Source organism: Protopterus annectens, chromosome 4.part0 (genome assembly GCF_019279795.1).
Source record: "Protopterus annectens isolate FY-2018-M chromosome 4.part0, PAN1.0, whole genome shotgun sequence".
In the NCBI taxonomy this organism is placed as follows: domain Eukaryota; kingdom Metazoa; phylum Chordata; order Ceratodontiformes; family Protopteridae; genus Protopterus; species Protopterus annectens.
This window is the reverse complement of record NC_056733.1, coordinates 464,005,716-464,029,431: the sequence shown is the minus strand read 5'-3', so window position 1 is coordinate 464,029,431 and position 23,716 is coordinate 464,005,716. Positions and strand designations below refer to the sequence as shown.

At 42.1% G+C, this 23,716-nt stretch overlaps 1 protein-coding gene across 1 annotated transcript in view; it reads left to right on the top strand.

The window, feature by feature from the left end:
* NAA25 (N-alpha-acetyltransferase 25, NatB auxiliary subunit) overlaps window positions 1-23,716 on the top strand; it is a 3,186,723-nt gene that overhangs the window by 1,740,679 nt on the left and 1,422,328 nt on the right. Inside the window, exon 14 of the mRNA XM_044069750.1 lies at window positions 22,605-22,785. Coding sequence (XP_043925685.1) covers window positions 22,605-22,785 — 181 coding nt within the window. The remainder of the gene's footprint in view (window positions 1-22,604; window positions 22,786-23,716) is intronic.

Here is a 23,716-nt window from a genome sequence, read left to right as displayed (position 1 = left end):
GACTTAAGAGGCTTACCTGCATATCCCAATCAGGGAATCTTGCAGAAGATACCTCCGTTTCAAAGCAGGCTACTTGCATTACAAGTTCTCTGCACTGCCCTTTGGCTTATCTACTCCGCCCTTGGTTTTCACAAAGTGCCTGGCTCTAGTAATTGCATTTTGCAGGCAAAGAAATATTCAAAAATATCCATACCTGAACGATTGTCTACTTCAGGCAGAAAACAAGGACATTTTTCTAAAACATCTGGCATTTGTAAAAAGGGTTCTAACTTGTCTAGGGTAAACCATAAACGAAAAGAAATCACAACCGGTACCCTCTCAAAAAAATTACATTCCTGGTTACAAGCTTGAATACAACTGCCCAGATGACTTACCTTACACCAGAAAAGCAAATTCATTTGGTAACTTGCTTCAAACAAGTAGCCACAAAAACCCTGTTATCTGCAAGACAAATTCTGCAAGCCTTGGGGTTCATGGCGGCCTGCATTCTTCTAATTCCATATGCAAGACTTCATATGAGGAAACTTCAGTGGTACTTAAAAAGCGTATGGAGTCAACATTGTCACAGCCTGGAAACAATGATTTCTATCATACCTTGACTGCAACTAGAGTTCCTATGGTGGGCAGAGGCCTGCCACCAAAACAAGGGACTGACATTCACTCCACCCCCTGCCACCCATACCCTAACTACACACGCATCAGACTATGCTTGGGGGGGCTCATCTAGCGGGGGAGTGCATTCAGGGCAAATGGAGCCCAAATCAAATGCACCTTCATATCAATCAAAAAGAGATGCTAGCTGTACAGAATGCACTGACAGCCTTCAAGGACTACCTTCATCCAGGACAATTAATGATAGACAGCACCACAGTTATGTGGTACATAAATAAGCATTAGGGTACACACTCCTACCCCCTTTACAGACTAGCCATGGCATTGTGGAACATGGCCTTGACCTATCAAATACAACTGCAAGCTCAATTCCTGCCAGGAAAGCTGAATACTCTGGCGGACGAACTAAGCAGAAATCTCATGGACCCTGGAACCACGGATTTTCAATATGTTGACACGCAAATGGGGGAGTCCAGACAGATCTTTTTGCCTCACCCCAGAACTATCAGTTGGACAAATTCTGCACAAGAATTCATCACAAAAAAGCCTGGAAAGTGGATACTCATTCAGCTGGAAAAACCTATCAGTCTATGCCTTTCCCCCTCTGCCTCTGCTCTCCAAAGTTCTACTAAAAGTCAAACAGGACAAACCAAAAATGATTTTGATTGCTCTAGACTGACCTCGCCAACATTGATACCCACTCCTGCGCAGTGTCACACCTTCCACCTTGGCACTTGCCTCAGACGCCTTACTTACTGTCTCAGCAGAACAACCAAATTCTGCACACTCAGCTCCAAACTTTGAATCTTGCAGCGTGGCTCATCACCTAAATTCGCCTTTAGCATCCCTCCGCAAACCTGTGATGGATGTCATTTTGGTGGCAAGAAGGCCTAGTACTCGAAAATCTTATGCTGACAAATGGAAAAGATTCTGTGCCTGGAATCCATCACAAGGGATAAGCACAGCAGTGGCCAATATTCCTCAGATTTTACAATACTTAACTGAGATGCTTCACAAGGGCCTGACCTTTTCTTCCATAAAAATCCATGCCTCAGCCATTTCAGCTCATTACAACACAGAACCTCCCCTGTACTCTCATCCTCTGCTAAAGCAGTAGCTCAGAAGGGCCAAAAACTTAAGACCACCCAGGAGAGCTCCAACCTCTGCCTGGGACCTCAATTTTGTATTGAAAAAAACTGTCTCCCTCCTTTCGAGCCAGCTGCTACTGCAGACTTAAAATTTCTCTCTTGGAAAACAGTTTTCCTTTTAGCAGTCACTTCAGCTAGAAGGATTTCCGAATTACAGGCTCTTATGGCAGTGGAGCCTTTTATTTTTCATGCGGACAGGGTGTGTCTCAGGACCAATCCATCCTTCATGCCTAAGGTGGTATCCAGTGTGGCTCTTAATCAGACTGTTCATCTGCCAACTTTCTTTCCCAATCCACAGAACAAGGGGGAGCGGATTCTGCATTTATTGGATGTACACAGACAACTTAGATTTTACTTAAACAGGACAAAATCTGTAAGAAAATCTGAACATCTACTAGTGGCATTTGCTGCAGGGGCAGAGGGAAAGGCTATTTCAAAGCAGACTATTTCCAAATGGTTAAGTCATTGTACTCTACTGCTATGTGCAACATGGTAAAACGTATATGCACCATGGTAAAACTATCCCCCAGGGGATCAGATCTCATTCCACCAGGGCTGCATCTACTTCTACAACCTTTCTCAGAGGTGTTCCTACCAGAGACATTCTAGAAGGTACTACCTGGAGCTCAGTTCATACATTCACCAAACATTACCATTTACCTTTCTTCTCTAAATCTATAGCTGGTTTTGCCACTGCTGTCTTGCAGGGTCTTATAGCTGGTCCTAATGCTGTATAAATCCATCCTCCCAACCATAGCTTTTGGATTCTACCCAAATGTGGTGACTGCAACAGTGAAACACGAAGAACATAGTACAGTTGTGTACACTTACCATAAATGTAGATGTTCGTGTGTATTCACTGTTGCAGTCTTGGTTACCCTCCCTCCAACCCCCTGTTTTCCTCTTAGTATACCTCTACTTTCCTTTACTATGCTTAAAAGCCTTTTTGGTGTATTTGCTTTTGTTTGGAGGTATATTTTTGTGGTTTTTAAATTACTTAAATATTTAGTTCCCTATTGGAGGGGCACCTGACATTTGGGGCAAGAAAAACTGATGCAATGGTGTCGGCTGCTTGTTTTATACCCCTGATGACCTGATGTCATGGAAGAAGGGACAGCAACTGACGCAGGACCCAAGACTTAGTTCATCAGGCCGACTGAGGGCAACCTGCCAGCAGATTACCCAAATGTAATGACTGCAACAGTGAATACACTCAAATATCTACATTTATGGTAAGTGTACACAACTGTACTTTCTCCAGTGTTTGTTCAATTCAAGCTTTTCTTAAGAAACACTTTTATCAAAGTGCACATTTTGGATGTTTCTACTTGTTTGCCATTAGATTCTTTCCTTCCTCCTTTTTTCCAAATCTGTTTTTTGAAAGCTTAATTGTATATTAGGCCACCTAGAAAGCATGTAATGTCTTCCTGGTATTTTAATTTTGTGTTGGGGAAGCTAACTCTAGCTCTCTTTGAACCAACAGCCAGTTCTTTCCTGAAATTTCTTTCTTAGAGAACACCATTACTTATTCTGTAACTTCCACTGGATGAGTGTCTGAATTGCAACCTCTCATGTCATTTCAGCCTTTTTCTTATTGAGTTTCCATAAAAACAGGGTGACCTTAGAACCATCCTTACCTTGATGCCCAAAGCTGTGTCCGAGTTTACTTTGAATTAAGCTGTCCACCTCCTTGTATTCTTCCCATAAGTCAAAAAACAGATGGGTGAAAATTCTTTATTTCTTGGATATCTCTAGACAACTTCTGTACTACCTGGACAAGGCTAAAGAATACAGAATGTCAGACCAACTCCTTATTTCCTTTGATGACTAGGAAAAAAAAGAATTTCCAAGTAAACTGTTTCATGCTGTTTTGTGTTCTGTTGTTCTCGTCATGAAAAATGACTGCCTAAGTCAAGGCTCATTCCACCAGAGCTGTGACAACTTTTGGAGCCTGTTGGAAAGGGGTGGACTTTCGAGCTATTCTGAATGCACCAACTTAGTCATCATTAAGCACTTTAAATAAGCATTATGCAGTTGACTCCTTTTCCAGAATCAGATCAGGATTTTACTTGATCTGTTCTTTGTCTTCTAGGCTCTGGCCCTGTTACCTCCACCCTTGCTTCGTAAGCTTTGCCAGTCGTCGTATGTATCGAAATGCCACTGCATCAGTTACCTAATGATGGACGTGGTATAGCTAACAGGTCTATGTCAGAACATCGAAGTATTAAAACTTTGAATGTTCTGATATCGAACACTATTCAGCGAATGCTAAGAATAGCAAAGCTGCAGAAGAGCAAATTCTTTCTTCGGGAAAGAATTTGGTTGGCCGTTTCTTTGGCTTCGCTATTCTTAGAGCTGTGGTGGAAAGTTACGGGTTGGGTTCAGGTAAGTGTGCAATTGTTTGTACGTTAGGGGCGGGTTAAGTGAGTTAGGGTGCGGTTTAGGCATGTGTGCAGTAGTGACAAACTTTAGGGTTAGGGGCGGTTTAAGTGAGTTAGGGCGTGGGTTAGGTGAGTGTGCGATAGTGATGGACCTTAGGGTTAGGGTTTGGGTTAAGGTAAGTGGGTAGTTAGTAGTGTATGTTTAGTTTAGTGTCGCGTTAGCTGTAGGAATTTAAGTGTATGTGTGTGGTTGCTGTTCGTTTGATGTGCTTGTGTTGTGTGTGTGTGTTTCGGAGCAGCAAATTTTTTCCATGGGAAAAAAATTCTCTGTTCTGAATGTTTGATATTTTCGTGTTTAGATGTTTTGGGGCCAATGAAATAGCGTTTGCGATTTTCATCTTTAGATAACGTGATATAGACGCTAGCTAACTTACCATAACAGTAGATGTTGGAATTCATCACTGTTGCAGTGCTAGCACTCTCTCCCTGCTTGCCCCTTTTTTATTTTCCTGTTGTTCCCTAGCTGAAGTTTAATTTGTTCCTTTTCTGGCATGGCATTTTTCCTTGACATACCTTTTCTTGGGAGGTAGGCTTCATCCTCTCACTTTAGGGCAAGAAAGCTCTGAATTACAGTTCCCATATGTCTTCCTTTTGTCAACTTGTGCGCACGTGTGTTAAAGGACATACAGTGCATGAGTAAGATGCCCAGACTTTTAGTAGACTGTCTGGGCATTTTATTTCCTCAGCAGGATACATCCTGTTTAGCTAACCATATAACATAAAGATGCTGAATGGATAGAAAAAGTAAAAGAAAGAAAATGAAATTCAAATGTACAGGATATGAAATGGGTGAAGTAATTGCCAGAGAAACTGAAATGAAATTAAGAAAAGCTCCTGACTGGCAAACCCCAGGCCCAGATGCAGTGCCTAAAGGTTAGACGTAGGTTAAGTCCCCAGAAAAGCACAAGCAAGCAGGTGCACAAACAATAAGTCATCTACATTTCCACAAACTATATGGTGGACTACATGAATTTCATTATTTGGGGAAAAAAATGAAGTTAACTCAGAAGCTACTCCTCTCTTCTTATCAGCTTAATGTTAATAGGGGATATGTTTTTCTGTAAGAAGGCAGGATTGTTTTTGAGATGTGTGTGCTGTTCAGCCAAAGGTAGCCCAGCAAAACACACACACATACATATACACACACACACAAATATAGAGATGGTCATCCGATTGTTCACTATTTATAATCACAGAAGTGAAAGGGTAATATCTGTGATTTGAGGCCTTCAGCTTATCATGCTGATGTCACTGCCAGTGGACCAATAAGAGCTCCTGGATAGATAGGTGTTGAGTTTTCCCTTAAGAGCTTAGAGAAGACCTTCTGCTTAGGCACTGTTAGAATCACAGAAGTTAGTAGCTGTAATGTAGGTCTCAAACCCAAGACCTCCAATATATTTTGTTAGTGTCGTTTTCAGTGTACTGAGTCATGTCTTTGTTCGCAACTGCAGAAGGTATTGTGAATTATTTAGCACATCATAAAGAAGTATGCTGTGTAGCAATAACTCTTACAACTGCTTTTGCAGTGTTTTTTGAACTACAAAGTTATTAGACTCGAGCACTGTATACAGATGTTCTTCATCTCACATTGCTGCAGTCCTTACATATGGGTAGTCCGCTGTCCTCGGTCGGCCCGAATACCAAAGTATTAGGCTGACGTCGGTCAAGGCGCTTAAAACTGACATCAGGACGTCAGGGTACAAAAGCGCATGACCGACGTCATATCCTCTGTCTTTTTTGCCGCATGGTCCGATGCAGAAGCAGCGTTGCAAGTGCCGTTCGGCGTTCTGAAATTTTTCGAGTTCGGAGTTTCAGACCGAATCCAAGTTGGCTAAGTACCCCGTTGGGGAATATTTTGGTTTTTTCTTGCCTCAGTGTTTTACCGGATGTCAGAAAAAGTGAATAACTGTATTTCTTGTGGGAAACAGATACCGCATAGGGATTATCATTCTTTGTGTATTCTTTGTTTGGGGCCTGAGCACGACGTTGTTGGGTGTCGCTTTTGTGCTAGGTTCAATAAACGCACTATTAAGCGAAGGTTAGATTGTGCTAGGCTGGTCTTGAGCGGTGCAATTATAATATGCCGTCGGACTCTCCGGCGCCCGCTTCTGCGAAGAAGCGCAAAGACAAAACAGTTAAACCCAGGCAAGATGAGTCGTCCGTTCCGGATGCCGGTTCTTTAGAGGCTTCAGTGGAACCGGTGGTTCCGACGGAGACTTCTCTGGAGTCTCAGGGGGAGACTTTGATTTTGCAGGAGGTGGCCTCTCAGGAGGCAGGTCAGGCTGAAGGGGCTTCTCAGGTTACTGTACTCCCCTCCCTTCCTAGGGTGGTTAGGCCCTCTCCTTCTGTTTCCAAGGCTTCTCCCAGAGGCAGGCCAGGTTTAGCTTCTGTTGGTGTCACTCCTAGTTCAGCAGGGTCTGTGCCTAAGCAGCACATGCTTAAAATGGCAGAAGATTTGATTACTTTGATTAGAGGTTCTTTGCCCCCTCCTGATAAGAGGCCTAGGGTGGAGCCAGAGTTGGGAAGTTTTGAGCAGGCTTCGGATGTTTCAGAGTCTTCGGCTGAAGACTTGCAGGAGTACTCTCCTTATTCTGATTCTGATGCAGATGATTCCACTCCTTCTGCTTCTCCTCCAGAGGATTTTTCTTTTTCAGAGACACTTCATTCTATGAGGGAACATTTTAAGTGGGAAGGTCAGGACTTCTCTGATTTTCGGAAAAGACTTAGGGAATTTTTGCTTTTACCCCAGCATAGGCCCTTGGCTATACCCCCTGTTCTGTATGTTGTGGAAGATGTGTTTGCAGAGGCTTCACTTAATCCTGATTCTCTGCCTCCTGCTCCTGTTAAACCGGATAGGTATTACAGGGTGCCTGAGGCTCATAAATATCTTTATAAGAGTCCTAGGGCGGACCCAGAAACTATTAGTCAGGGACCTAAGGGTGTCAAGGCCTCTGTTGTAAAAAATCCGGTTCCTCTAGATAAAGAGGCCAGAGCTTTGGATAGATGGGGAAAGAAGGTCTATACATCTTCTACCTTAGCTATGAGGGCTTTGAATTGCCAGTTTCATATGTTGAAATATCAAAACTTTCTTCTTTCTCAATTGAAGTCTAAGGTGGATGCTCTGGCGGAAGGCATTGAGTGTAAAGAATTACAAGATTTGGTGCATGTCTCTGAACAGGTGGGTAAGCATTCATTACAATGTGGTTTTGATGCTGTGCAGGCCTCGTCTAGGGTGGCTGCTACTGGTTCAGTTCTTCGCAGGCACGCCTGGCTGAAGGATCAGAATTTATCTGACCATGTTAAGACAAGGATTTTGGATGCTCCTTTGCAGTCTGATGTGTTGTTTGGTTCACCTGTGGAGTCAGTCTTGAAGAAAATGGAAGACAAGGCTAAGTCTATGCAGGCTGTTAAAGATTTTTTGCAAGTTCAGCCTCCGAAGTTTAGTAGGAATTGGCCTGCTAAGGGGTGGACGTATCCTTCTTATGATTCTCAGTCTAGGGGTAGATCTAGACGTGGTAGGGGCAGAGCTCAGAGTTCTTTCAGACCTAGAACAGGGAGTTCACCTGCACAATCTTCGGGTGAGGGCAGGGGCCAGTCCTTTCGTAAACAGGCCCAATGACCTACTTTTCAGCTGCCAGATCCTTCTTGCCTGGCAGCACCTTTGGGAGGAAGGTTGGCACTCTTCAAGGAAAATTGGATGTTGATTACCCAAGACAAATGGGTATTGGATATCATACACCAAGGTTACAAGTTTTATTTCCATACCTTGCCTCCTTTCAAAGGCATGCCGGACGTTCCTCCTCAGCAAAGACTAGAGGCTCACAAACAAATTTCTCTACTACTTCAAATAGGGGCCATACAACCGGTCCCTCTGCCAGAAGTGGGCCTAGGATTTTATTCTCGCCTGTTTCTAGTACCAAAGAAAGGGAACACATGGAGACCAATTTTGGATTTATCTATCCTCAACACATATCTGGACATTCCCAAGTTCAAAATGTTGACGTTACAACAGCTTTTACTTCTGATGGGCAAAGATCACTGGATGGTGACTCTGGATCTCAAGGAGGTTTACCTTCATGTTCCTATCAGGCTCAGTTGCAGGAAGTATCTGCGTTTTCGGGCTGGGACTTCTCATTATCAGTTCTCTGCATTGCCCTTTGGCTTATCTACTGCGCCCAGAGTGTTCACGAAGGTTCTGGCTCCAGTGGTAGCTTTCTTCAGGCTAAGAGGAATACAAATCTATCCTTATTTGGACGATTGCCTGATTCTGGCCCAAGGAAAGGACGAACTTCTTCATCATTTACAGTATGTGATGGCAGTGTTAAGATGCCTGGGGTAGTCTGTGAACGAAATAAAGTCCAGTCTAGTACCCTCTCAGGACATGTGCTTTCTGGGTGTGAGACTGAATACAGCATCCCAGATGGCCTTTTTGACCCCGGACAAACAAAAGAATCTTTCTCTTTACTTCCACCAATTGTCTCTTCAGTCCAGGCTGACTGCAAGGACAGTCCTTCAAGCCTTGGGGTTCATGGCATCTTGTATTCTGGTACTTCCCAATGCCAAACTGCATATGAGGAAGCTACAATGGTATCTCAAAAATGTATGGACACAGCACTGCCAAGATTTGGACACTGTCATTCAGATAATACCTTGCATTCAAAAGGAATTTTTGTGGTGGGCTCAGGAATGTCACCTAAACAAGGGACTCTCTGTGACCCGGCCAGAGGCGAGTCAGATTCTAACGACAGATGCCTCAGACAAAGCTTGGGGAGCTCATCTAAATGGAAAATGGGTACAAGACACGTGGCCTGCCAGACTTCAACATCTACATATCAACTTGAAGGAGATGTTAGCAGTCCAATTTGCATTGATAGCTTTCAAGGATTTACTTCTTCCAGGGCAGGTGTTGATTCAAACAGACAACACTACTGTCATGTGGTACATCAACAAGCAAGGGGGAACGCATTCATATCCTCTATGCAGACAAGCAATGATTTTGTGGGAGACTGCTCTCAGTTTACAGCTAAATCTTCAGACAAGGTTTCTGCCAGGAGCACAGAACTCCTTAGCAAATGTGTTGAGCAGACAAATTATGGATCCCCACGAGTGGAAATTGGATCCTCATGTATTTCAGAGATTGACAGTGTTATGGGGAACTCCAGACATAGATCTGTACGCTTCTCCACTAAATTACCAGCTGCCAAAGTTTTGCACAAAAAGGTTTCATCCCACAGCTTGGAAAGTGGATGCTCTCTCATTCAATTGGAGCAATCTTCACGTGTATGCCTTTCCACCTCTGCCTCTCCTCCCAAAGGTACTCCTGAAGGTCAGACAGGACAAGCCAAACATGATTTTAATAGCTCCGGATTGGCCTCGACAGCACTGGTACCCATTACTGAGAAGTCTGGTACGGGAGCCTCCATGGCCTTTGCCTTCGATTCCTCACCTGCTGTCTCAGGAGAACAGTCATTTACTCAATGTCAAACTTCACTCTCTACATCTAACAGCCTGGCATATTCTGTTTTAAACCCTGGAGGGTCTCAGCTTCCACAACAAGTTTTGAATGTTATTTTGGAGGCCAGAAGGCCTAGTACAAGGAAAGTTTACACAGATAAATGGAGGAGATTTTTATTTTGGAGTGCAGCAAAGGACTTTGATGTTTCTAAACCTAATTTAAGTGTTGCGCTTCAATACTTTACTGAGTTATTGGACAAAGGTTTGTCCTTCTCTATAAAGGTTCATGCTGTAGCAATTTCTGCTCACTATGACTGTGACCCACCATTATTTTCTCAGCCTTTGTTTAAGCAATTCCTTAGAGGGGCAAAGAATATAAGACCCCCACGTAGAGCTCCTACTCCTGCTTGGGATCTCAATTTTGTGTTGGAGAAACTCACTCTACAACCTTTTGAGCCTGCAGCATCTGCAGAGTTGAAATATTTATCATGGAAGACTGCTTTTTTGTTGGCCATTACCTCTGCGAGAAGGGTTTCTGAATTACAGGCCCTTATGGCGGTTGAGCCTTTCTTAATTTTCCACAAGGATAGGGTGTCTTTGCGTACTAACCCTTCTTTTATGCCTAAAGTGGTTTCTAGTGTGGCTTTAAACCAAACTATTCATTTGCCTACTTTTTATGCAAACCCCCAAAATAAAGGGGAAAGGATTTTGCACACTTTGGATATACACAGACAGTTGCGATATTATTTGAGCAGAACTAAAGGGTTCAGGCAGTCTCAGCAGTTGTTTGTTTCTTTTGCTTTGGGTTCTCAGGGCAAACCTGTTTCAAAACAAACTATTTCTAAGTGGATTGGTTTTGTATTGCTTTCTGTTATTCCCATCATGGTAAGGAGATTCCAGCTGGGATTAGGCCTCATTCCACTAGGGCTACTGCCACTTCTACTGCTTTTTAAGGGGTGGCTACTAAAGATATTTTGGAAGCAGCTACTTGGAGTTCAGTGCATACTTTCTCTAAGCATTACCACCTTCCACTTTACTCTAAATCTAGGGCTGGATTTGCCACTGCAATTTTACAGGGCATTTTGGCAGCCCCTAATGCTTTATAGTTTTGCCATCCTCCCTTACCTCTGCTTTGGGATTCTACCCATATGTAAGGACTGCAGCAATGTGAGATGAAGAACATAGTACAGTTTTGTACCTACCATAAATGTAGATGTTCGAAGATCCACATTGCTGCAGTCCAATTTACCCTCCCTCCTTCCCCTCTGTTGTTAGAGGTGGTGGTGTGGTTTGTGTTGTACATATTGTAAATATGGTTAGTGCAGGGGTGGTTGGTTATGTTTTTTGGCTTTGGCCTTTCTTGTTAGGGCCTTCTGACATCTGGGGCAAGAAAAGACTGAGGATATGACGTCGGTCATGCGCTTTTGTACCCTGACGTCCTGATGTCAGTTTTAAGCGCCTTGACCGACGTCATCCTAATACTTTGGTATTCGGGCCGACCGAGGACAGCGGACTACCCATATGTAAGGACTGCAGCAATGTGGATCTTCGAACATCTACATTTATGGTAGGTACAAAACTGTACTTTTATGCTTCCCCACACATCTGTCATACATGGGAGTCTATCTAAGGTAGTCCATATGCATAAATAAGAGGCAGTGGTGTTTACATAAGGCCCTCTCAAAGATGACTGAAATAAGTTCTAGTAGATTTGTTCAAATCTAATCTTGTCAATGTGAAGACATGATTTCATTACCTTTGTAGTTTAATTGTAGAATAAAAGCATTTATATCACGTTATCGAAAGATGAAAATAGCGAACGCTATTTCATCGGCCCCAAAAACATCTAAACATGAAAATATCAAACATTCAGAACAGCAACTTTTTTCCCATGGAAAAAATTTGCAGCTCCAAAACGCACACACAACACAAGCACATCAAACAAGCAGCAACCACACACATACACTTAAATTCCTACTTCTATTGCTACACTAAACTAAACATACACTACTATCTACCCACTTACCTTAACCCAAACCCTAACCCTAAGGTCAGTCACTGTCGCACACTCACCTAACTCGTGCCCTAACCCTTACTCACTTAAACCGCCCCTAACCCTAAAGTCTGTCACTATCGCACACACTCCTAACCCGCGCCCTAACTCACTTAATCCACCCTTAACGTACAAACAGTCGCACACTTACCTGAACCCAACCCGTAACTTTCCACCACAGCGCTAAGAATGGCAAAGCCACCGAAAAGGCCAACCGAATTCTTTCCTGAAGAAAGAATTCGCTTTTCTGCAACTTTGCTGCTATTAGCGTTCGCTGAATAGTGTTCGATATCAGAACATTCGAAGTTTTAATACTTTGATGTTCTGATATAGACCCGAATAAAAACAAACACTTCAGTCAGAGTACGTTTTCATAAAGACACTTCCTCAGATGCAAAACACAAAGTGTATGAATGTCAAGTCTTTTATACTTGAATAAACCAGTCAAGTGTTGTGTTCCTCTTTTACATCACCTTCTTTAGGGTTCATATCAAAATCAATACACAAAGTGCAAAATACAAATACATTAAAATATTAATGTTCATTTAAACTTCAAACAGAATCTTCCACTGCACCATTGTTATCCACATATATTCAAGAAATGTTTTAAAGTATATATTATAAATCCTTCCAAATAAACACAGAAAAATAAGTTATTTAAAAATTTCCTGCAACTTACTGTTATTTGTTAGTAAATGCCAGCATGTGTCCTGCCCCTTCACTAGGGATTTTTTTTAACATTAGAAGCATCATTTATGATTTTTGAACCATTTTTTGTTTGGATGAGAAGATCAACAAAAGGTTGGGGGAAAACCTCTTGTGGTTTACAAAAAGAGTACCTCCTTGAAAGGCCTGGTGGAGAGGAAAAAGTTAAAGGCAGGCCAAGGTGAACTTTTAAATGTGGGAGGTGTGGACACAATGCCCCTATATATTGGACACTGATTCCATTAGAGTCAGGAACTATGGTAAAATTACTATTAATAGGAAGTGGTACTGTTACACCAAGGGAGTGGTATATATTGCAACCTGTATGGTATGTGAGGGGTACTATGTGGGGAAGACGATCAGAGCCCTCAGACAAAGAATACATCAACACAACTATGATATACAAAAAAAAAAATAAAGAAACCAATGCTTTATTTAAGCATATAATGGTACACCCGACACATTTTAAATTTTTTGTACTTGAACAAGTCGACCTGGGTCCATGAGGGGGACCCGACAATGACTTCCTTGAATATTTAGAGCTCAAGTGGCAGATTAAATTAAATGCATGTCAACCATCTGGGCTCAATGACAAGTTATCCATTAGTGCTGTATTAAAGCTAAAATCAGCTTTTTTTATGTGATTTTTTTCAAGATCTGTGTTTTAAATTATACTTCAATACATAATACATTAATGTCTATGTGGTTGGTAGGTGGCAATTGGTGTGTTGTAGTGGGCAGTTACTGTGATTATGTGGTACTGTCTTTTTAAACTGCTTAATTATTTTACAGGAAATGATGTTTGCTTTGTCAACCAATGGCTGTAATGGTTAGGGTATTTAAATATGGCATTTTTTGTATGTTCTTGTTCTGATGAAGTCTTGGGATTTTGACAAAAGCGCTTAACTTTTTTCAATAAATTTTCTGGATTTAGTGCTGCAGTGTTCCTTTGGTGATCCTCTTCATATATTTTTTACTTGGTTTTGGTGTTAGTTATTTCTAAGGGAGGCACTCGTACACAATTGCCCCGGGGTCTCCTTTATGCTTTTCCTCCCTTCCCCCTGATTCCCAACGTCCTTCAGAAAGCCAACTCGTTGGAAAGGAATTTGATATTCATCGCCCCATACAGGCATCATCAAATTTGGTTCCCCTTTCTTTGGCCCCATCTTTAGGAGGAGCTGTGGATTTTCGACCCAGTTCCAGACCTCCTGACTAATTTCTCAGGGATGCTCCATCCATCAGTTCAAACCCTCAAGTTGACAGCTTGGCTGCTCCAGTTCCACACACAGCCAGGCTTCCTGACATTTCCCCTGCTGTGAAACAGATTTTGATTTTGTCTCATAAGGTTTCAAGCAGGAAGTTGTATTCAAGCAAATGCAAAAGATTTTCCCATTGGGCCTTCAGCAACCACATTGATCCTTTCACTGGGGTCTATATTAGATGACCGAACGTTTAAACAAGTGAACGGTGATTAATCGACCCTATGTAAGCGAAAGCTTACAATTTCGGACTGTCAGAACAGAGATTCTTATTATCTAGGGAAAAAAATCACTGTTCCAACAAAAAAATAAATAAAACACTTTAAACATTACATTAAGTGGGGGGGCTGTTCCCCCCACACACCCCCCCTACTTAAATATACCAGCTCCGAGACCACACTACAGTGCAGAAAACGAAAAAGTAACGAAGCGGCTAAGGAAATTCTTTCCCAGGAAAAGAATTTGCTTAAAAGCCAATTCGATATTTTGCCATTTCAGACTTTTGAGTTCGACCAAGATGCATTTGAAAGAATGTGTCTTCGGTCTTCTAATAGGGAACCTTTCACTGCCCCTATAACTTATTTTGTAGACTTTCTAGCAAAGCTTTTTAATTAGGCTGCGACTACTATTCGAGTTCAACTAGCAGCTATATCTAACTATCATATTGGAGAAATGGGACTAAGGATCATGTCCCGCAGGCTTTGCAAAGTGTTCCTGAAAGGTACCGTCTTACTCAGGCCTCCAGTCAAAGAACCTCCAGTGCCATGGGACCTAAATTTTGTTTTGTCCAATCTGATTTTTTCCCCCATTGAATTAACAAAAAACATGAACAGAAATCAGGCAAAAAACAGTCTCTTCTGAGTAAAAAAAATTCTTTACTGGTGTCTCCTGGTACCTCGGCTAAAAAACCTTCAGGGGATAATTAGTACACCAGAAACCTGCTTTTTATATACCAAATCATCAATAGTTAATTAATTGCAATAACACCCAAAATCACAAATACACCAAATTTAAAATACACGTTTTGGAGCATATGGAGGACATCAGACATAGGAGATTAGATAGCCCAGTTGCTCACCATGTTTGTCTTAACCATGGGGGTTGGGATTCTTCTCTGTCTTTTAGTGTATTAGCCATGCCTACACATCAACATGGGGAGGTATACAAGGAAAAGTTATTAACTTTAGAAACCAGGTTCATCATTAATATTAATACATTATTTCCTTCAGGACTTAACCTGGAGGTTAATATAAATGTTTAATTTAAATGTTTAATCTTAATGTATAAATATGAATATATAAATTTGAATGTTTTTGCTTGCATTTATAATTGGGGACATTGTGGGACAATGATATTGTTTTTGTAAAGGGGAAGTGTCACTTTAAATTTGGTGTATTTGTGATTTTGGGTGTTATTGCAGCAAATTAACTGTTGATGATTTAGTGTATAAAAAGCATGTTTCTGGTGTCCTAATTTTCCCTTGAAGGTGTTTTAGCCATGGTACCAGGAGACACCAGTAAAGAATTATTTTACTCTGAAGACTGGGTTTTTTGCCTCTTTCCCCCTTTGAACCTGCATCATCATGTGACCTAAAGCTCTTAACATGGAAGACAGCTTTTCTGGTAGCCATCATGTCTGCTAGACGGGTATCAGAACTTCAAGCATTGTCAATACATCTCCCTTATATGGTTTTCCACAACGAAAGTTTCTCTGCGAATAAACCCTTCTTTCCTACCCAAAGTGTGTTCGGAATCTAATTTGAATCAGTCCATTCACTTACCAGATGTTCTTCGTGTTTCACTGTTGCAGTCATTACATTTGGGTAATCTGCTTGCAGGTTGCCCTCAGTCGGCCTGATTAACAAAGTCTTAGGTCCTGCGTCAGTTGCTGTACCTTCTTACATGACGTCAGGTCGTCAGGGGTATAAAACATGCAGCCAATGCCATTACATCAGTCTTTCTTGCCGTGCGGTGCCCGAAGCAGAAGTTCGCAAGTGCCGGTCGGCAGACTCCTGAAATTGTCGTTTTCGCGTTTCAGAACCGAAGTCTTCAACTTGAAGCTAAGTACCCCGTTGGGGAAACTTTTTCTTGCTCCTTACCGATGTCAGTAAAAGTTAATAATTGCATTACTTGTGGAAAGCAAATACCTCATAAAGATTTTCATTCGTACTGTATTCCTTGCTTTGGCCCTGACCATGATGTATCTTGCTGTCGGTTTTGTGCTTTATTTAATCAGCGCACTATCCGTTGTTGGTATATTTTAGTCTCTAAATAATTTGGTTCTCGGTTTAATTATCCAGAAATGCAGTCGGTTAGCCATCCAACTACCGGGATTCCGAAAAAATGCAAAGATAAAGACAGAGACAGGCCGCCGAGGTCCAAAACTGCCGACGCTGCTTCTCCTAAGCCAGTCGCCAGTTCGCTGGTATTCAGTGAGGTGATTTCGCAGCCCCTGATACCCGCTACTTCTGATTCGCAGGCCTCTACTGAGACCCATTCTGAGTCCGGTATGCTGCAAGATATTTCAACTATGGAACCAACAGATGTCTCTACCTTGGATGGGGTCCGGAGCCACTGTGCAGGCACCGGCTTCTGAGGGTGTATTCAGGCCTACGGACTTGCATATTAAATCGACTCCTTCATTACTAAGGCCTAAATCTCAATCCAAGTCTAAAAAACTGACGCTCAGGCCAATATGCCTAAAAAACAAATGATAAAAATGGCTGAAGATCTAATAACTCTAATCAGGGGTAGTCAACCCCCCCCCCCCCCACAAGAGGCCTAGGGCTGAGCTTGATTATGAATCTTCTGATCAGGATTCTGTTCCTTCTGACTCTTCTGATGACCTGGATTTGTCTTTACCTACTTATGAGGATTCTGATGCAGAAGATTCTGTTCCCTCTGGTTCCCCTCCTGAGGATTTTCTTTTGGGGAAACCTTACATACTTTAAGGGAGCATTTTCACTGGGAAAGCCAGGAATTTTCTGATTCAAAAAAGAGGCTTAGGGATTTCCTTCTACCTAAGCATAGGCTTTTAGCTATTCCTCCTCCAACTAGACATTGTTGATGATGATTTCTTGGAATCCAGTGTGGCCCCTGATTCCCTGCCTCCTGCTCCTAGTAAACCTGACAGATACTACAGGGTTCCTGAGTCCCACAAGTTCCTTTTCAAAAATCGTGTTGCAGATCCAGAGACAATTTCTCAGGGGCCCAAGGGCATTAAGGCTTCTACTGCTAAAAATCCTACCCCTTCTGATAGAGACTCCAGGGCGCTGGATAGATGGGGTAAAGAAGGTTTATACCTCCGCAACCTTGGCAATCAGAGCTTTAAACTGCCAGTTTCATATGTTAAAATATCAGCAACATGTCATTAGACTTCTTAAACAGAAAATGATGTTGATTCCTGACTGTGTGGAAAATAAGGATTTGCAGGACTTAATGCATTCTGCTGAACAAGTTAGAAAACATACTTTGCAATGTGGTTTTGATTCTTTAGAGGCCTCTTCCAGGGCTGCTGTTACTGGGTCTGTGCTTAGAAGGCATGCTTGGCTTAAGGAGCAATCTTTGCCTGATCATGTTAAAGCTAAATTGTTGGATGCTCCTTTAAATCAGGACCGCCTGTTTGGCAACAAGGCTGAAGAAATTCTTAAAAAGATGGAAGATGAGGCTAAATCTATGCAAACTATTAAATATTTTTTACAAGTACAACCTCCTAGATTTAGTAGGCACTGGCCTACTAAGAATCGGTCCTTTCCGGACCCTTCCAGGTCTTAAGCCAAACCCAGACACAGCAAAAACCCCAGGTTTCAGTCCCAGGGGACTCTCATAACTAAGCAGTGGGGGGGCCTCCACTTCCAAATCTGGTAATAACAAGACACCCCCCTATGGTAAACAGTCTCAGTGACTTCCTTTTAAAATTTCCAAGCACTTATCTTCTGACCGCCCCTTTTGGGGGAAAGATTGCTCTTCATGCAAAGAACTGGGAAATCATAACCCAAGACAAATGGGTTTTAAATATTGTGTCCCAGTGATACAGATTTCATTTCCACACATTACCACCACCAAATGGGTGGCTGGACCTGCCTCCAAATCAGTGGGCAGAGGCTCAAAAACAAGTACTTTCCCTCTTAAGCATGGGGGTTATTCAGCTGGTACCAGAAGAGGAAAAGGGACAAGGTTTTTACTCCAGACTTTTTCTGGGACCCAGAAAAGACAAATCATGGCTTCCAATCCTGGACTTGTCTACTCTAAACACCTTTCTGGACATTCCAAAATTCAAGATGCTGACTCTTCACCAATTACTTCCTATGCTAGGCAAAGACGCCTGGTTGGCAACACTAGATTTAAAAGAAGCATACCTGCACATCCCAATCAGAGAATCTTGCAGAAGATACCTATGCTTCAAAGCAGGCTACACGCATTATCAGTTCTCTGCACTGCCCTTTGGCTTGTCTACTGCGCCCAGGTTGTTCACAAAGTGCCTGGCACCAGTTATTACATTTTGCAGGCAAAGAAGTATTCAAATATACCCATACCTGGACAGTTGTCTAATTCAGGCAGAAAGCCAGGGCATACTTTTGAATCATCTGACGTTTGTAAAAAGGGTTTTAACTTGTCTGGGGTACACCATAAACGAAAATAAATCACAACTGGTACCCTGTCAACAAATTACATTCCTAGGAGCAAGCTTGAATACAACTTCCCAGATGGCTTACCTCACACCAGAAAAGCAAATTCATTTGGTAACCTATTTCAAACAAATGGCCACAAAAACCCTGCTATCTGCAATCCAAATACTGCAAGCCTTGGGGTTCATGGCCTCCTGCATTCTTCTAATTCCATGTGCAAGACCGCATATAAGCAAACTACAGCGGTATCTAAAAAGTCTATGGAGTTAACATTCTCACAGCCTAGAAACAATAATTCATATCATACCTTGCCTACGCCTAGAGTTCCTGTGGTGGGCAGAGGCCTGCCACCAAAACGAGGGACCACCATTCACACTACCCCCTTCCGCCCAAACCCTAACAACAGATGCATCACACTATGCGTGGGGGGCTCACCTGGCAGGGAAGTGTATTCAGGGCAAATGGAACCCAAGTCAAATGCACGTACATATCAATCAAAAAGAAATGTTAGCTGTACAGAATGCTCTGACAGCCTTCAAGGACTACATTCTTCTAGGACAGCTAATGGTAAAGAAGGACAACACCACGGTTATGTGGTATATAAACAAGCAGGGGGTACACATTCCTACCCCCTCTGCAGACTAGCCATGGCATTGTGGAACACAGCCTTGAGCTACCAAGTGCACCTACAAGCTCAGTTCCTGCCAGGAAATTTAAATACACTGGCAGACGGACTAAGCAGAAACCTCATGGACCCACACGAGTGGAAACTGGAACCAAGGATTTTCAACATGTTGACAAGCGAATAGGGGAGCCCAGACATAGACCTATTTGCCTCCCCCCAGAACTACCAATTGGACAGGTTTTGCACAAGGACTCCCCACAAACAAGCCTGGAAAGTGGATGCTGTGTCCTTCAGCGGAAAAAACCTATCAGTCTACGCCTTCCCCCCGCTGCCTCTGCTCTCCAAAGTTCTACTAAAAGTCAAACAGGACAAACCAAGGATGATTTTGATTGCTGCAGACTGGCCGCGCCAACAGTGGTACACCCTCCTGCGCAATGTGTCGCAGTTATCTCCATGGTACCTGCCTCAGACCCCTTCCCTGCTTTCTCAGCAGGAGAGCCAGATTCTGCACCCTCAGCTTCCACCATTGAACCTTGACGCCTGGTTAATTACTTAAACTCACCCTTATCATCCCTCAGCAAACCTGCGATGGATGTCATCTTAGAGACAAGGAGGCCTAGTACTAGAAAATGTTATGCTGAAAAATGGAAAAGATTCTGTGCCTGGAACCAATTTCAAGGGATGAGCACAGCAGCACCCAATTTACCTCAGATTTTGCAATACTTAACTGAGATGCTTCACAAGGGCCTGTATTTTTCCTCCATTAAAACCACGTCTCAACCATTTCAGCTCATTATTACACAGAATCTCCCCTCTTCTCTCATCCTCTGCTCAAGCAGTACCTCAGAGGGGCCAAAAATTTGAGACCACCCAGGAGAGCTCCAACCCCTGCCTGGGACCTTAACTTTGTATTGGAGAAACTCACTCTACCTCCTTTCGAGCCATCTGCTACTGCAGACTTAAAATTTCTTTCTTGGAAAACAGCTTTCCTTTTAGCAATCACTTCAGCTAGAAGGATATTTGAATTACAGGCCCATATGGCAGTTGAGCTTTTCATCATCTTTCATGCGGACAGGGTATCACTCAGGACCAATCCATCCTTCGTGCCCAAGGTGGTATCCAGTGTGGCTCTTAATCAGTCCATTCATTTGCAAACCTTCTTTCCCAAACCACAGAACAAAGGGGAACGGATTCTGCATTCCTTGGATGTGCACAGACAACTTAGATTCTACCTGGACAGGGCTAAACCTCGAAGAAAATCTGAACTGCTGGTAGCATTTGCTGCAGGGGCAGAGGGGAAGGCTACTTCAAAACAAACCATTTCTAAATGTAAAAGCCATTGCATTCATTTCTACTATAAGCACCATGGCAAAACCTATCCCCCATGGGATCAGACCTCAGCCTTTCACAGAGGTGTTTCTACCAGAGACATCCTAGAAGCTGCTACCTGGATTTCTGTACATACTTTCACCAAGCATTATCATTTGCCAATTTTCTCTAAATCCAGAGCTGACTTTGCCACTGCTGTCTTGCAGGGCCTTATAGCTGGCCCTAATGCCATATAAACTCCTCTTCCCAACCATAGTTTTGGGAATCTGCCCAAATGTAATGACTGCAGCAGTGAAACACGATGAACATAGTGCAGTTGTGTATACTTACCATAAATGTAGATGTTTGAGTGTATTCACTGTTGCAGTCCTGGTTACCCTCCCTCCAGCCCCCTAATTTCTTCTGGTTATACCTCTACTTTCCTTTACTATGCTTAGAAGCCTTTTTGGTGTATTTGCTTTTTTTGTTGGAGGTATACCTTTGTGTTTTTATGTTTATTTGCTCTCCTTTAGGGGGGCACCTGACATCTGGGGCAAGCAAAACTGATGTAATGGCGTCGGCTGCATGTTTTATACCCCTGACGACTTGACGTCATGGAAGAAGGGACAGCAACCGAGGCAGGACCCAAGACTTTGTTAATCAGGCTGACTGAGGGCAACCTGCAAGCAGATTACCCAAATGTAATGACTGCAACAGTGAATACACTCGAACATCTACATTTATGGTAAGTGTACACAACTGTACTTTTTTTTCCCCCAACTATCCAACAGGGCAGAGTATAAATTACATCAGCTAGATGTGCATAGACAATTACGTTTTTCTACTTAGAACAAAAAACTTCAGGAGATCAGACCAGTTGTTTGTATCATTTTCAGACGAAAAGAAAGTTGGCCCCATATCAAAGGTTACACTTTCAAAATGGCTTCCAGGTTGTATTACTTTCACTTATAAATCTTGAAACAGAGAACTTGCTGGAAAGATAAAAGGTCATTCTACAAGGGCAATAGCAACCTCATCTGTTTTTCAAACAGGGCTTCCTGTGGATTCTATTTGTGCAACAATGGCATGGGCTAAGCCTCATACCTTTATCACTCATTACAAAGTAGATTCGGCCTCCAGGAACAGGGCCTCCTTTGGGTCCACTGTTCCGAGGAGTTTTTTTCTCTTGAGCCACCCAAGGAAGATGGCGCTAGGGACACTGTCCCAACCAGTGAAGAATGAAGGTGAGCTAGGGCAACATAACATAAAGAAGTTAAATACTCACCATAACGTTCCATATTTGTTGTCCATCTCACCTTCATTCTCATATTCCACCCTCCTTCCCCCTGCCTTTCTGTCCTGGAGGACCGAGCAGAATTAATTGGAATACAGTGTTCTCTGACTCTCTTCACTAGTCTGTTCAGGCATGTAAATAGTTTTTGGCAAGTACATCTAATATTTGCAAACAAGATCTGGGTAATCTTTCCTGAACATGATGGAATAGGGGTTACAGCCACGAGCTGGTTGTAGTTTTCGAGCTTTTGTATAGGCCTAGTCGGAACTGATGATTGGTTCTGAACTCAACCAGTGAAGAATGAAGATGAGATGGACAGCAAAAATGGGAATGTTTGTGGTGAGTACATAACTTTTTTTTTTATATATGTTTTTGTGAGGATTTATATATTTTAAAAACTTTTTTGAATGTAAGTGGATAATGATGCAGTGAAATATAATATTGTTTGAAGTTTTACTGAACATTAATATTTGTAATGTATTTTATTAAATAAAATTGTGTTTTTTTTGCCCAAATCTACGTCGTGTATTGGCTTCGTTATGTTTGTTTCCTGAGTGCTTTGTTGTGGTTGGTTTTTTAAAGCACTTTTTCCTCTTTTGTTACTCTGGATTTGTAATGTACTTTTTACACTTTATGCAGATGTATTTGAATTTTGTACTTTGTATTGATTTTGATAGGAACCCTAAAGGTGATGATGTAAAAGGGGAATACAACACTTGATTGGTTTATTCGCGTATAAAAGGCTTGGTATTCATACACTTATGTTTTGCATCTGAGAAAGTGTGTTTACAAAAACGTACTCTATTTGGGAGTGTTTGTTTTTATTCTGCAATTAAAACTACAAAGGGACTGCTTCTGGCATGGCTGTGTTTTTTGGTTTATTGAAGGCCTGATTTATTTGACAGATTTCATCTTGCTGAGATTCAGTGATAAACTTTTTCTCTTTATAGACTGTGACTGTGTTTGTGTTAACTAAAAAGTTAGTAGCAACTGCTGACAACATTACTGTAAGCCTGCTTAGATGTGGCTTAATTCTTAATCAGTCAGTGCTAGTGCAGTGTTTACTTTTGTCTTGCAGGTGATGAGTGGCCTTTGTGGCAGTCCATGTATGTACTGGAAGAAGGCCTTTTTCACAGTCCTTGTAATGCCCAATTCAAACTACTGTTAACCCGAATCTTTTGCCATCTAGGGGCATTTGAGCCTGTTGTGGATCTCTATTCTAGCCTTGATGCCAAACATGTACAGCATGATACCATTGGGTACGTATTTGATATAAATTTCACAATAAAATTCCATAGATTGTTAATGAAAATGTGTTTTACCCTTTGAAAAATTGAATGTATAGAATTGGATTGCTCTTAGCCAATTTTATCCTTTTGTCAGTCTGTCGGTAATGTTGCAGTGATTTTTCTGAGTTGTTGTTGAAGTATCTACAGTTAAGTGCTAGTACGCTCATTTTCCAGGTTAACACTTAATTTGTAATTCTTGAAATAACCGCTCTCTGTTGTGCAAGTTAATCAACTTTTTGTTAGATGGTGACCTGGAAAAGCTTCCACTTTTGCTGGATTTCCTAAGGTAGAAGAATTCTTAAGCATACTGTTCATCTCTGTTCTTTGTAGTCAGTGTTGCACTATTGATTTTTGGATCCTTTTGCCATGCAGAAGCCTGCGATCATTCTGATTTCCAGAGTCTTTTTATTATCTGTAGCCAGCAAACATCTGATAGCCGACATCCAGTACCATGTTTAGTTCTTTCTAGCCATGCAGTCCAAGTGCTACTACATTTTTCCATGTCTTGTTTTTTCCAAAGTTTCTTACAACCTGTTTTTCAGGTAAGTGCGCCACTGGGGAATTTTTTCTTCTGATTAATGTTCAAAAAGTTAATAACTGTTAGAAATGTGGGAAATCAGTCCTGCATAAGGTCTATTTGTTTGGGGCCTCAGCGAGACTTTTTTTTGTCAGGATTATGGTAAGTTTTGAACTAAGACTCAAGTGTAGAGTTGAAGTCCTTGGATCTGGTTCCTTTTGTTGCTTCTCTTTCCTCTGCTTTGTCCACAACTTTGCCAAAGAAACACAAAAGCAAAAAAAATAAATAAGGAAAAGGATTCAGTAGATGACTGCAGTCATTCTATGTCTGCATACAAGTTGACTTCCTCTCTAGTGAGAAGCTTTTGCAACCTCTAGGTCCGTT